The sequence below is a fragment of the Bacillus rossius genome, chromosome 12 (genome assembly GCF_032445375.1).
Source record: "Bacillus rossius redtenbacheri isolate Brsri chromosome 12, Brsri_v3, whole genome shotgun sequence".
NCBI classification, from domain to species: Eukaryota; Metazoa; Arthropoda; class Insecta; order Phasmatodea; family Bacillidae; genus Bacillus; species Bacillus rossius.
The window spans coordinates 2,333,206-2,347,482 of NC_086339.1; the positions used below are offsets into that span (position 1 = coordinate 2,333,206).

The 14,277-nt window shown below is 40.0% G+C and overlaps 1 protein-coding gene across 1 annotated transcript; it reads right to left on the bottom strand.

Moving 5' to 3' along the window:
• Positions 1–449: 449 nt before the first annotated feature.
• Positions 450–13,906, bottom strand: LOC134537233 (sodium channel protein Nach-like). Its single transcript, XM_063377499.1, has 11 exons — positions 13,720–13,906; positions 12,747–12,931; positions 11,450–11,656; positions 10,294–10,456; positions 8,630–8,775; positions 7,068–7,239; positions 5,687–5,972; positions 4,439–4,492; positions 3,159–3,327; positions 1,542–1,651; positions 450–825 (listed from the first exon to the last, which is right to left on the bottom strand). Exons 2-11 carry the CDS (start codon positions 12,917–12,919, stop codon positions 620–622), a joined length of 1,686 nt encoding a protein of 561 aa, XP_063233569.1. The 5' UTR covers positions 12,920–12,931; positions 13,720–13,906; the 3' UTR covers positions 450–619.
• Between the last annotated feature and the right edge of the window lie 371 nt (positions 13,907–14,277).

Consider the following 14,277-nt stretch of genomic DNA (forward strand, 5'->3'; position numbering starts at 1 on the left):
GCAGGAAGTGTTGCACTGGGATGGAGACGAGGTTCCTTCAGGTGGAGTGACACGCAGGAAGTGTTGCACTGGGATGGAGACGAGGTTCCTTCAGGTGGAGTGACACGCAGGAAGTGTTGCACTGGGATGGAGACGAGGTTCCTTCAGGTGGAGTGACACGCAGGAAGTGTTGCGCTTGGCTAGAGACGAGGTTCCTTCAGGTGGAGTGACACGAAGGAAGTGTTGCACTGGGATGGAGACGAGGTTCCTTCAGGTGGAGTGACACGCAGGAAGTGTTGCGCTTGGCCAGAGACGAGGTTCCTTCAGGTGGAGTGACACGCAGGAAGTGTTGCGCTTGGCTAGAGACGAGGTTCCTTCAGGTGGAGTGACACGCAGGAAGTGTTGCGCTTGGCCAGAGACGAGGTTCCTTCAGGTGGAGTGACACGCAGGAAGTGTTGCGCTTGGCTAGAGACGAGGTTCCTTCAGGTGGAGTGACACGAAGGAAGTGTTGCACTGGGATGGAGACGAGGTTCCTTCAGGTGGAGTGACACGAAGAAAGCGTTGCACTGGGATGGAGACGAGGTGGAGCGATGCGAAGCTCGAGACAGGGTTCCACAGTGGAGTGACGCGACACCGCCGGTCAGTGGCGACCGACGCGCAGGGAGGGCGCGACCTCGCGCCAGTAGATGCCGGTCAGCTGCGGTGACTTGAGAGTCGCAGCGTGTCCCGGGCGCCGGTTCCTGTCCCTCGCCAGCAGGAGGAACCGCACGGTGAAGAAGTACACCAGCTCCACCACGCTGATGAGGCTGAACCCCACGAACAGCCCGCAGATCCCGCCGAAGTTACCTGCGCCAAAGACACACACCTCTTCGCGTTGGCGAACATTTGACGTGTGCCTTCGTGTGAACGCACTTGGAAGATCGGTATCAGGGAAAAATTTTATATGTTTTTGACGTGACAACGTCTAATAAATCGATGAACGCCGGCTGCACGCACGAAAAAGTGTCCCGTTACGCATATTGCGCTGCATCTATCTCTCTTCCACTCGATTGGAACAACCAACGATTTGACTTTTTCGAGGCACATTAAACTTGAAACACTCCCATTCGTTTCCTACTTTTCCTATCATCGTTCTATCATTAACAGAATAACACAGATTGGAAGAAGTCAAATAGCAAACATGTATAAAAGATATAGTTAAAATAAACTCGACGTTAAAGTAATAAACATATTTGAATTAATGAGCGCAAATAAAAGTAAATTAATCATTTAAATTGTAGATTTCATTTCACTCCTCCTTTGTATCCATACAAAATAGTGATAACTCAATAAAAATGATTCAATTTTAATCATAAAAGTATGCAATCATTTCAATAATGTTTTATTATGACGTTGTCACGTTAAACTATCGTCCGTAAACCGACTTTGCAGACAACCTATTTTTTTTTTGAAACATATATTAGCCTGCTAGAATTTCCAACATTTCGCATCGAGTGCTGCGGGATGTTCGCCCCGTGGAGAGACCACTCACTCAGTAGTAGAGCAGGATGGAGACCACTCACTCAGGAGGTCGTACCAGTAGTAGAGCACCTGCTTCTCGAACCTCGTGGTGGTGCCGGTGCCGAAGAACAGGTGCACCATGCTGTGTCCCGACAGGTTGGTCAGGCCGTCCCTGCAACGGGATTATAACCAGTCGTGTCACTTTCCAAACACCACAGTGCTGGCTTATTCCGTCGAGATCACCAACAGAGTTGTTGTGTCTCGTACTCAATTTTTAATAGTTGCAACATAACGAAACATAAAAAAAAAATACTTTAAAAGATTTTTTTTTGCAATAAATATGTTATGTAGTTTGTTTGAATTATAAATTAAAATATATTTTTTTTGTTTAGAACTATTCGATTGTTAATACTTGTAGAATATATTTACACATTACACATACATACAAGTACTAAGACAGAATAATAATAATAATAATTGCTATTAATATTTCATTAATTAATTAATGCCATAATTATTACATTTGGAAAAGAAAATATACTATAACTAAAAAATGTCTAACGCATATGTTTTTGTAGTTTATTTAAATAAATATAGTGGGTATTCTTATGTAATAATTAACGAAAAAATAACACGAATTGTTTTATTACCTACAAGGCAGTAAATATGCCTATAATTAGTCAAAATATACAAAACAATTTTTTTAACTGTAAACGTAGAATTTAAACCAATTTTTAAATACTTGAATAACTATTCTTATAATTTTTTTTACAAAAATCGTTAGTAGGAAATTATTTTACATAAATTTTGTGAGATTCTTTATAACACTTATTCTTAAATAATTCAATATCTCCAAATTAATTAATTACAAACACAATAATGCAGATTTATTTCGTTTAGCTACAAAGATATTTAATGAAATTAAAATTACAATAATTTGTAAAAATAATAGAACTATAAGGCGACAATTATGTTAGTTATAGAAATGTTTATATAATACATTCATGTATTGAAAACTTCATACCAAATCTGAAACATTAAAAAAAAAATAAACAAATTAAATTTTATAAAACGATGTAATAAGCTATAAATCTAAACATAATGTTACATATCATATGCCTTTTTTTCACGTTACGGATTATGTTTGCTTTCGTAAACATTATTAAAATATATTTAGTGTTGTGATTATTAAAACTAATTTCAAGGAAAGGTATTGTAAATATTAATGTATGATCCTAAGGAAGAACAATTGTTGTTGGCCTGTTGATGGTGTTGGTGCACGTGTTGTGTGGGCCGTGCCAGGTGACCGCTAAGGGTATGAGGGGTGGAGAGGAGAAGGGTAGGAGTGGGTGTCGGAAGGAGGAGATAAAAGAATGAGGGGTGGAGGGGATGAGAGAATGAGGTGATGAGGGGTTGAGGGGTTGAGGAGATGGGATGAGGGGAAGAGGAGATGAGGGGTTGAGGTAATGAGGTGATGAGAGGAGGAGGGGTTGATGTGGGATGGGTGGAGTGGAGAGGGGGGACCGGGGGAGGGGTGGTGTGGAGTGGAGGAGGGGGTGAGGGGAGGAGCGGTGGAGGGGAGGAGGGGTGGATGGGAGGAGGGAAGGAGGGGATGAGGGGAAGAAGGGAGAAGGGGTGGAGGTGATGAGGTGATGAGGCGGTGAGGGGGAGGGACTCACAGGAAGTCCGAGGACTCGTAGCGCCGCCGGGAGAGGCCGGCCCACGTGGTCTGCACGTGGTAGCTGGTGTCGGAGCAGGCGGGGCGGCACTCCTCGCACGAGATGGACACCTCGCGCTCCTTCTCCAGGCCGGGCACCTGCCGCGCGGGTCTCAGCGTGGTCCACTTGTCTGCAGCCACACCTCTCTTACTGCTCCATCGAATATCTCGAAACCAAATTGTTATTAGCACTTATCATTTGAAGCTCCGATCAATACCCATTTCAATCCATAATGTTCGCATTAGAAAATCTTTCAATTTTTTTTTTTACTCCTATAACTACACCAGTTACTAGAATTTTACCGTAAAGAAAGAATATCAACTTTTCAAAAATATAAACAAAGCTAGACGGCCGTTTAAATTATAGTTATAATTTGCTTAAAATTTTTGTTTAAATTAATTAATTTTTCCAAATATTCCAGTGGAAGGTCTAGCGGCTATTCCGTACGCTCCAGTCTCCCCCCCCCCTTTCCCCCTAAACAAGGTTAGTCGCCTCTTCAAAAGGTTATGCCCCCCCCCCCCCACCCCCGGAAAAGCAAATGACCCAGGGCATCTCAAAGTGTAGGACCACTACTGCATTGTCATTATTATTATTATTCGAGTGCTTGTTCTGTAGATGTATCACTATAGGTCTCTTGCTCTTCATGTCTCGTCACGAATTCCGTCCACAGATATTTACTTGATATGATTGGATAGCTGTAAAATAAACTTGGTGCGCGTTAGAAGTCACACTTAGTTGGCATGATAGAAAACTAACTTTAATCTTGCATGCAAATAATTAATATAAATAAAAATTATAAGGACTAGAGAGAGATTATAAATATTTTTGTTAAGGTATAAACACTTAGTATTCAATATTTGTATAAACACATGAATAAAATTAATTATATAATAGATTAATTTAATTGCGGTAGATTTTAATTGATAATGAAAATCAATGAATATGCTGAATGATATTTTTTTATTTCAATTATGTATTAAATAATAATGTAACAATTTATAATGCAAATAAAATTAAGTTACGGAACCATTAAAGCATAATTTATATAAATTGATTCTAGAGCACCATGGCAAGTAAGTTTAGGTTAAGGATTATTACGTGGTAGTATCGATAAATTAATATTTATGAAAAATAAACAAGATCAGACCACAAATATTCACCACATAGGCGTGGTGTTTTAAAGATAAAGAATACTGTATTAGAACGTTAGGCAAAGATGGGTTAAAATAGTTTAACTATACCTGCATATCTTGCTAAGCAATCAATATCACTCAAGTCGCATGTTCTTGATGCACCTGAAAGGAAAAACACAAATATATATATAAATATATAAGATGTTGCGTGGCTTCTAAAGTTGTTGAAATATTCATATCTATGGATTTTATTTTGGGTCATGATAATAGGAAGGAGTCCAAATGTACAGGAAAAAAATATTATTCTTATTATTTTTAAACTAGCTTTAACCAAATAATTTTTACATTTGTTGGTAAACTGAAATTTAAAGTAAAATGAATACTTATTAATCAGAAGTATCTTAGGAACTTTTAAAATAAAATTATTTTTACAAAATCAGGACACGCAGTACAACCAAGTCAAACCCTTCATGTTAAAATCGTGTAGTTCGGTTCTTACTAGATTAATTTCTAAAGAAATAATTTAAATATGAGACTGTATAAGTTAAGTTCAATGCATTACCCACGAAAATATTAGTCTGACAATAATTTTATTTACGAATATTTTTTAGACTATTTACAAATAGCATATAATGCTATATAATAGCATATAATGCCAAAAATTAACAGCAAAAGATAATATGAAGTGCTTTTATGGTAAAAGAGGTATAGGAATCTAAAAACAGGGCATCATAATTACTTGAAAATTCAATAACACAATATGGCAGTAAAGCCAAGAAATTCTCACAGAGCCTAGGTTTCCTTAGCGAGTAGAGTAGCGTCACCAATCAAATATGAAAACACACACCTATAGAGGGGTAGAAGAAGGGTTTTCATTGCAAGCACAAGGCCTTGGACTTCTATAGTAAGGATAGTAGCATCACCAACCCAAAAGGTGAAAGCACACACCTATAAGGGGTAGAAGAAGGGTTTTCATTGCAAGCATAAGGCCTTGGATTACTGTAGTAAGGAGAGTAACATCACCAACCCAAAAGGTGAAAGCTCACACCTATAGAGGGTAGAAGAAGGGTTTTCATTGCAAGCATAAGGCCTTGGATTTCTGTAGTAAGGAGAGTAGCATCACCAACCCAAAAGGTGAAAGCTCACACCTATAAGGGGTAGCAGAAGGGTGTGGTTCACAAGCACAGGGCCTGGGTTCCTGTAGTAAGAAGAAGACGAGCATCATCACCCACCAGACAGAGAGTGCCACTCACCCAGCGAGTGGTAGCAGAAGGGTGTGGTTCACAGGCACTGGGCCGTGGTTCCTGTAGTGAGGAGAAGACAAGCATCACCCACCAGACAGAGAGTGCCACTCACCCAGCGAGGGGTAGAAGAAGGGCGTGCAGCCGCACAGGGTCCGGATACTCCGGACGCGACAGCTGATGACGCAGTCGCTGAAGGAGTAGGAGCCGGCGAACAGCTGGGACAGCTCGCTCTTGAAGAGGCAGCCCCTCTGCTTCAGGGTGAAGCCCTTGATGGAGGCGTCGGCGTACACCGAGGTGGCCTGCAGCCTGAGGGACACCTCGGCGCCGACGGGCACCAGGTGCTCCACGAGGCCGCCGCTCGCCGTGTCCGGGTAGTCGTTCGGTTTGAACAGCAGCACCTGCCGAGGAGAACACTCGGCCGAAACCCTCCGAGAACACTCCGTGACAGACACCTGTGCCCACCCTTCGAGACGAGTAATGCAGTCGCCCAGCAGCGGGGAAAGAATATGATCTCCAGTCAACAGCAATTTTTTTTGCTTAATTTGTGTTTTTGTCTTTTGGGTTTTTTTTGTAGTTTTCTTCTACAGACATGCGTGTGCTTAGCAATGGCGTATGTCCAAAAGCTTACATCAAGTCATGCACTCCCATTGCACAAATCTTTCAAAGATAAATCTCCAGTAGTAGTTTGAGAAACTCAATTGGAGAGTAAAGGTAGCAACAGGAAGGAACATTCTTACAGAAAGTGTAGATAGAGTGAGTAAGTATAAATACACTGATGCACGCCCTTCGAGACGAGCAGTAAAGAAGTAATGTAGTCACACAGCAGTGGAAAAATTATCATCTCCAGTAGGAGCTCCAGAAACTCAGTTGAAGTGGATAGGTAGCAACGGGAAGGCACATTCTTACAGAAAGTGTAGATAGAGTGAGTAAGTCTAAAGGCACTGATGCACAGCATCTAGGTGATTTTCAGAGTTGAGAAAAGCATCACCATGCAGTAGATGTCCATTTTTCTAAATAAGGGTGATAGACTTGTAGCTTTTTTGTGCTGTAGAGAAGGAAAACTTATTACCACCCACATTATTTTAATAATTCATGCAATGAGGAATATTTGATTTAATACAGTTTTTTTTGTTCATACGCCATTGCAGTTCTGCATTATTTGACATGGGAATAATTATGTAAATGCGTATTAAGAAATAGAAATGGAAACATAAAAACCACAAAAAATTCCAGCGTTAATCCGCTGATGTCAAACAGATAAAACTTAATGATGAACATAAACAGGTAATATTGTGTCGTTCATGGTCTCCTGAAGTACTCGAAGCAAATGCAAGAATTTTTCCTTACCTACTAAAGGCCTGGGCCGATTCCTCTCTCGATTTTTGTTGTTGTTGTTGTGTATTTCACTCTCTAACAATCTGGCCATCGAAGAATGTTATTTGAATCCAATACAAATTCTAAACCACAATATGGTATCTCAAATTACTACTCACCTTCGTACCATATGACGATATGAGAGGGAAATAGTAGTCATCTATCTCAGAATTGACTACAATAGAAAGACCCATGTTAGAGCCTGGAATGCTGGCTCTCTTAATTCGCTCGTCGTTTTCATCGTCATCAGGGTATTCGGCATTGTCTTCTAGCTCCTGGTTTCCTGCTAGACTAGAGAAGAAAATTAATCACAGCACCCATGAGCGGAAATAAATCTGAAGTATTTAAAATTTGATGATTTTAAATGCAGTAGACTCACTGTCATTATATTTTTTTATTGGTTTCATTTCCTTTCCATTAATATCTATCATTTAATCATATGTCACTAAAATAGTTTTTAAAGGACATCGGTTTAATGACTCGAATTTCCAATTTCACCAATATCGCCTAACTTTTAAGTGCTGCTTAATGGCTGAGTAAGATCTGCCTAGCACATCGAATAGTTTCACCAATTGTTAAGGAATGCCTAGCGGTCTTAAGCGAAGCTTAATTTATGCAGCCGAATTCGGGCCCCTAAGTTCTTAAGAAGTCCTAAACCGATACCAAACAAGTTAAATAAAATGTATGCTGTAGAGAAACAGAAAGAATTTGCTAAAGAAGTAAACATAATTGTTGAAATTAATGTTTTGGTTGAAGTTTTATAACAGCTACCACGACCACGAATATTTCAACACATGCATAACTATCATGAAGAGCTAGATGAAAGTGATTTCTTTGCGAGATTTCGCATGACAAAATATGTTGTCCATGGGGTTATGCTACACAGTGAAAATTATTTGGAATTCCCTTCCGACATTTGTGATGGGAGATCAGTCTGTTGGTGGCTTCCATGGAGGAAGGATCCATTGAAATTTTTTGCCCTCACTGAGTTCGAACCGAGAAACATCATGTAAGTGTGTATTTTTTAAATAAAATTGTATTATATAATTTTAATAAATTTTTTAATGTTCCCATTTTTCTTGGTTGCAAATTATTGATTTTCAATACATATGGCGATCATAACGAAAATTGCAACAATGTCATAATTCAAAATTTCAGGATTTTTGTTTTTTCTTAAAATTTTAAATTTTTTTCTAATAATTATGTATTTCCAAGATGGTGTATGTAATGAAAATTGCAACATTAATTTGGCGATTTGGATGTTAGATTTCGAGATGGCGGAATTCAATATGGCGATGGTAATGAAAATTGCAAAGGGGACGACATATTTCCAAATGGCAGGAAACAAAATGGCGGAAGTTTAAAAAACAAAAAAAAATTGTTACATGTTTTAAAATGTTCCCGATTTTTTTGGCATAAAAATTGTCTTTTCAAGATGGTGGACATAATGAAAAATGAAATTCTAGAAAGTGGTGTTGATAAAATAATTTATAAATGGTGGAATCCGAGATGGGTGATGTGACGTGATCCAAGATGGCCGACGGGTTGAAGGTAATACGCCATCCAAGATGGCGGCCGGCTACTGGACCGCTCCTTGCTCCCCAGCCTGAAGCATGTGCCAGACTCGGCCAAACCCTTCTACTACCATTGTGGGTGACCACCAAAGGGGCAGAGCACCTACACGACGAAGTCGTCGCGATCCCGCACGTAGTTGAAGGTGCAGCAGAAGCCCTCCATGGTCCTGCGCTGCGTGAACAGAGTCCTGCAGCTTTCCTTGCGTCCTCCCCACTTGCAGCGCACCACCAGGGCCTCGCAGCTGGGGCTCATCTGCAGGACCCGGGCACAGGGGCTTATATCACTCCTTTTACAATTACCTACTGTCAATCACTGTCACACTCAGGGAAATAGCAGACTTTTAGAACTCCCAACCAATTACAGCAATGGTTTTGCCTGAAGAAACTCAACATTTCATATTTTGGATTTTATTTAATAGCCTTAAATAATTTGTTCCTTAGTCAACAATTTGATAACTTCTTTAAAAAAAACTCGTAAATAAGCATCTGCTAATGTTTTTTTAAATACATGAAAAAAAAACACATCAATGTATGAACGATATGCTTACAATAACAAGTATGCAAACTGTCATGAAATATAGACTATGTACTCTTGGAAAACACAATTGCCGTTGCTTCTGTGTACGAGGCACATCGATCTTTAATGATGAGGGAGTACATTATTTTAGCCCGCCAAGTATTACATTATACCTTATAAATAATGAACAAAAAGCTAATTTTCTATGATTTTATTATTTTGTCTTCGCTTTGTTTTTTTTTGTTTTTTTTTTAGACCCTGGAAGGGGCAGGACTGGTCCCCACAGTCCCCAGGAGGGCATCTCTGGCGGGGGGGGGGGGGAGGGACATGCCTCCTTCCAATATTTTCAAATATATCCAGTAGTTTTATTTATACAATTTTCATGTTTATAAATTACATGTACTTACAGTTATGAAATATAGTAGTATATCAGGTGTCAAATAAAAATTGCATACAAAGCATAGTTTGAAAATAAAAAGACAATTTATACTTAACTCTATGGAGGTACTCACATTTAAATAAACTTCTTTTATGGTGCCCCCCCCCCCCCAAAAAAAAAAAATCTTGATGTGCCAGAGACGTCCATGAATTAATCTGAGTGTGTTATTACAAATAAAATAGTTTCCAATTTTTTTCTTCCACTACACTGTAATAATACTTTGAACAGCAACTTATTTATAGTGTTTTAAAACATTTTAATGTGTGGTCCACGCCTAACTAAGGCCAATTTTAAATATTTAACCATTAAAAATGTTAACAGAAAAACTGTGGAAAACGATCTGCCATCTCTCGGTTCCTACCTCTTTCCCCTCGAGTTTTTACTTAACCACGTGGCTCTCGATGATCATGCGATATCGATCCCTCGTTGTGGTGATTTAAATTATATTCCTAGTGATCTTACTCCTGAGTTATTCCATGTAGATGATGCCAATGTGGCCAGTGATGCAAGGATACTCCCATCTACACTTCGCCACGTCTTCGCTGCAGTACCTCATTCCATGTCGTACACCAAGATACTGTTTATTACATATTTTACTAACGATGTAGCCTCATGACAAAACTTGGAGAAAGATGGCCCACAAATTTAGTCCTAGAAACTTCCCAAATGCCAGAAGTAATCTGCTATGAACTCCAGACTGGTCTTCAGGGTCACCCATCGCCTTCCAGAATTTTATTTTCCCCACCGACTCTGCAGCTGTCGTCGTACATATGGTACTTAAGTCACATCCTGGCCTAGAGTTATCTATCCCTCACCTTTAGCATAAGGTTCGTCACGTTGTAGGTGTGGTTATTGGCTGTCAGCATTTCATGCAAGAGTTGCACCTGTTCCCGTCCCCGGTCGTTGAAGTCGAACATCCGTCCCATGTTCGGGATCAGGTTGAAGAGTTCTTCGGCGGAGACATTCCTGCTCGAAGCCCTGCGAAAAATGTGCGTGCCGTCGGTCTACAGTAACACATGACCATGAGGAGTCTGCCGTCTGGCTAGAACTGTTTGGACCGTCGATCTGAATGCAAAGCTTTAGGAGGCCTGCGCTGTAAGGAAAATGCTCTAGTTTTCTGAACGATGTATATGAAGTAAATAGCATTTCAAACAGTTAAATTCGTCGGAATGTTATTATTCTTCTCGCATTACTTATTTTAAATTAATAGTCTATTATTGCCATAATGTGGAGCAGTCCCTGCTTATGATATGCTAACTTAAATGGTAAAATTCAGATGTTGTAAACAAAGCCATAATGTATGTTTGTTTTCTAACTGTATACCAATGAAGAGAGGTATGGAAATTTCGCACATTCCTTTAGTCTCAAGTTAGAATACAAACCTCCACAAGCTTGCACTGTGTTCATGATTGGGCTGCAGTTATTTGTACACGGCTCTCTATGACCATGAGCAAGCGATGCCCAGCTAGGAGAGGAGTAAGCGAATCAGATATGCCTATTAACACAGAAAAAAATGGTCTTGCTGAGAAATCAATCAATGGGAAAGGAAAGATGAGTTTAGCACACATGTGCCTTTGAATTCTACCCTTAGGGAATGAATTGGTGAGATAAATGCAGACACCCATAGAAAAACACACCGACTCAAGGTAATTTCCGATACGTTTCTCATTTGTAAAAACTCCGGTTGTGACTCAACCTAGGATTGAAAGAGCCAAACATCAATATCCAATTTTTGACAAGGTTATTTTCATTTTTTTTATATAGTTTTAATCAACGTATCAAAGTTGTGCCCATTTAAATAATTATAAATGATCACCCATGTTGTACCCAGAACTCAGAATGGTACGCCCTACATCGAAAGCCGGCGTGCATCCAAATGCACCAGGCGAGTCAGCTGACTGCTCATAAACCCCATGACTACTCAGCTACTTAGTGGCCTATGTGCATGCGTGGTTTACGAGCAGGGCTCACAGTTGCTCCGTCAAGCGCCGAGCCCTCTTGTAGCTGATCTTGTTGTTGCTGCAGACCGCGACGGCCGGGAAGGAGATCTTGGATATGGGGTAGGCGGTGGTGTGCACCGTGGTGAAGATTGGCGCGTTCAGGTAGTCTTGCCACACGTCGAGGATGCTGTAGCTCACGCCCCAGGTCGCCATAATGTGGACAGTCACCCACATCAACCTGGCAACAGAGATGCCCCAGCAGAAGTGAGGTGATGATAGGTGCATACAGGTAGTCATGGCACACGTCCAGGGTGCTGTAGTTGACCCCATGTTGCCATCACTTGAACAGCCACCCACATCAGCCTGCTGACAGAGATCCCCCAGCACCAAGGTGGAATTGGAACGCACAGGTAATCAGTCATGCCACATGTGCAGGATGCTGTATCTGAACCCCAGGTTGCCATCACTTGAACCACCATCTCGTCTACCAGGCCCTCTGTGTTCTTGGTCGCACCTCAGATCCAGTCTCCCGTGTTAATGACAAGACAGCATAATCGGGTTGCATGAGTTACTATGTGCTTATATAGGAGGTTTGCACGCAGTATCCGACAAACTCGGATATTTCTTTAACTATCGGCCCCTCACTCAGTTGCCAGACAGTGCCATTGCCCAGATTTTAATTTTAAGGGAAGAGAGTTGTTTTTATTCATGGGAGGGGATTGTTAAACAAAAATTTTACTCCCACATTTGCCTATTGTAAACTTCCATCAGTGACTGTTACAAATTTGCAAATGTGAGCTACAATACTTTTGCAGTCTTAAGAAAGAGTGCAAAACTTTAGGTTTTGTAGAGAGAGAGATTGAAATTTGGGGTGTGTGGAGGACACGGAATCTTCTATTCAAGTGATTTTGCCTGTAGGTAACCGACGTAAGTCATCTCACAAGAAAATCTATATGCATGCAATATATAGAAACTTTAAAAAAAAAGTTTGCTTTAAATCATAACTTTGGCATTATTATTACATATATTATCCCAGTTTCACGGTAACAATTGCCTCCAATGTGAGTGACTTTTTTATTTCAGAGGTCTCTCCCTCCCTCCCCCCCCCCGGCAGGGGATCTATGCCCATATACTTAAGTGAGCTGACTGGAATTATAGTAAACTTTAAGGAGAATGTAAAAAATGTAGTTATGTCATGTCAATCCATTGCTCCTTTGTTGCGTGAAATAAGGACAAACATACAATCAAACCTTCGCATTTATAATATTAGTAGGGATGAAGTAGTGATAGGTATTTTATAGTAAAATACTGGTGTGTTTACGTGTTACCTTTCTATCCAGTGAAGACCATCTTCGGTGAGATAACGGTACCCATGCAGTGTCGTACTCGAACAGTAATCACTTGCGTTCTCCCAGAACACTCTCTTCCAGTGTTCAAAATCTGTCGATTTTCGGCTGGGCTGGGTCCAGGCTGCCCTTACTTGTTTCTCCACTGCAGACATGACAACCAACACCTAAAATGTAAATAATATGAAGACAAAAATAGTTCATGGACTCGGCACGAGTTTATTGCTAGTATCCATAGCCTTTCGAGGTCCCTACTTTATGGTCTAGACTTTACATCGATTCGCAGAAAAACTTCGGGTGCACATATTGGGAACCTAAACAGCCAATCTAAACAGCAAATTACAACATACGTTCGTCATTTGTGTATGTTAATCACGCCCACTGATAGAATAGACTTCTGGTTTCACTGTCTCATTTCCTGCTTGAAAATACATTGTTAAAAAACATTGATAGTATCAGTAGGTACTGAATGTACAAAATGACCAAAATATTTGATCAATATATTTTATGACCAGTCTGGAAGTAATTTAGGCAAAATGTATGTATATTTCAGTTGACGATGGTTTTGGAGTTTATGTTACATGAATCAAAAATAAGGCAGAGAATTTCTTAAAGTCACCTCATGGGAACTACGGCAATATGTGGTAATTTTTAGCTTATGCCTAAAATTTGCACTTGCCCCAATTCCAACTATCGTGGATTCTGCTCCCACATCTCTCATTGAGCTCTGTCCTTCGTCGATGATAATTTCAATGGATACAATGCAAGGACATCGGGAAGACATTGCCTATGCTTATTTTAAACAGCCAAACTAAAATTTTACGAAAACCGTGCCAAAGCCAAGTTTGTGTGGCTGGCTCATCATTCGAAGTATGGTCCTTCCAATACGAGTACAACATTTTACTAATGCGCTTCTTCGCCGTTTTTTTTTTTTTTTAAATTTTATGGTACTTACCGATTAATATTGCATGCAGGTACGATAATAGTTACTTTTGTAATAACTTGGATAATTTTCTTTTTTTAAGTCAGAATAGTTAGTATTCGTATTTTCAGCATCTGTAAGAAGTGGGATAAACTGACAGCTGACAGGTAAACTATCTCGCTATGCGACGACAGCTTCGACCAAGAGAATATAGCCGACTGACGGGTGTTTATCAACTAAAGGTCTTCCGGTATTACATAACTGACCTATAACTGACCTGAATTCATTCGATTTGTTCTGCGTCCGCGAGGGTCAATAATTCATCAAGCCCGTTCGTGTTTCTTTCTGGAAAGGTTTTATTTTTATTATGTATGTTATGATATTCTATTTGATAACATAACTTTCAAGAGCGTGATTCATGTTCAAGATAGTCCCTCATGATAGTATAATTTATATATTTTTTGTTAAAGATCTTACTGTGTGTTCTGCGCTGTTTGTGTCAGTAAAATCGTGTTCAGCGAAAAGATCGTTTCTTCTTCGTGAAAATTAGATTACGATTAAATGTAATAAGATACGTAATGGTTTTATTAT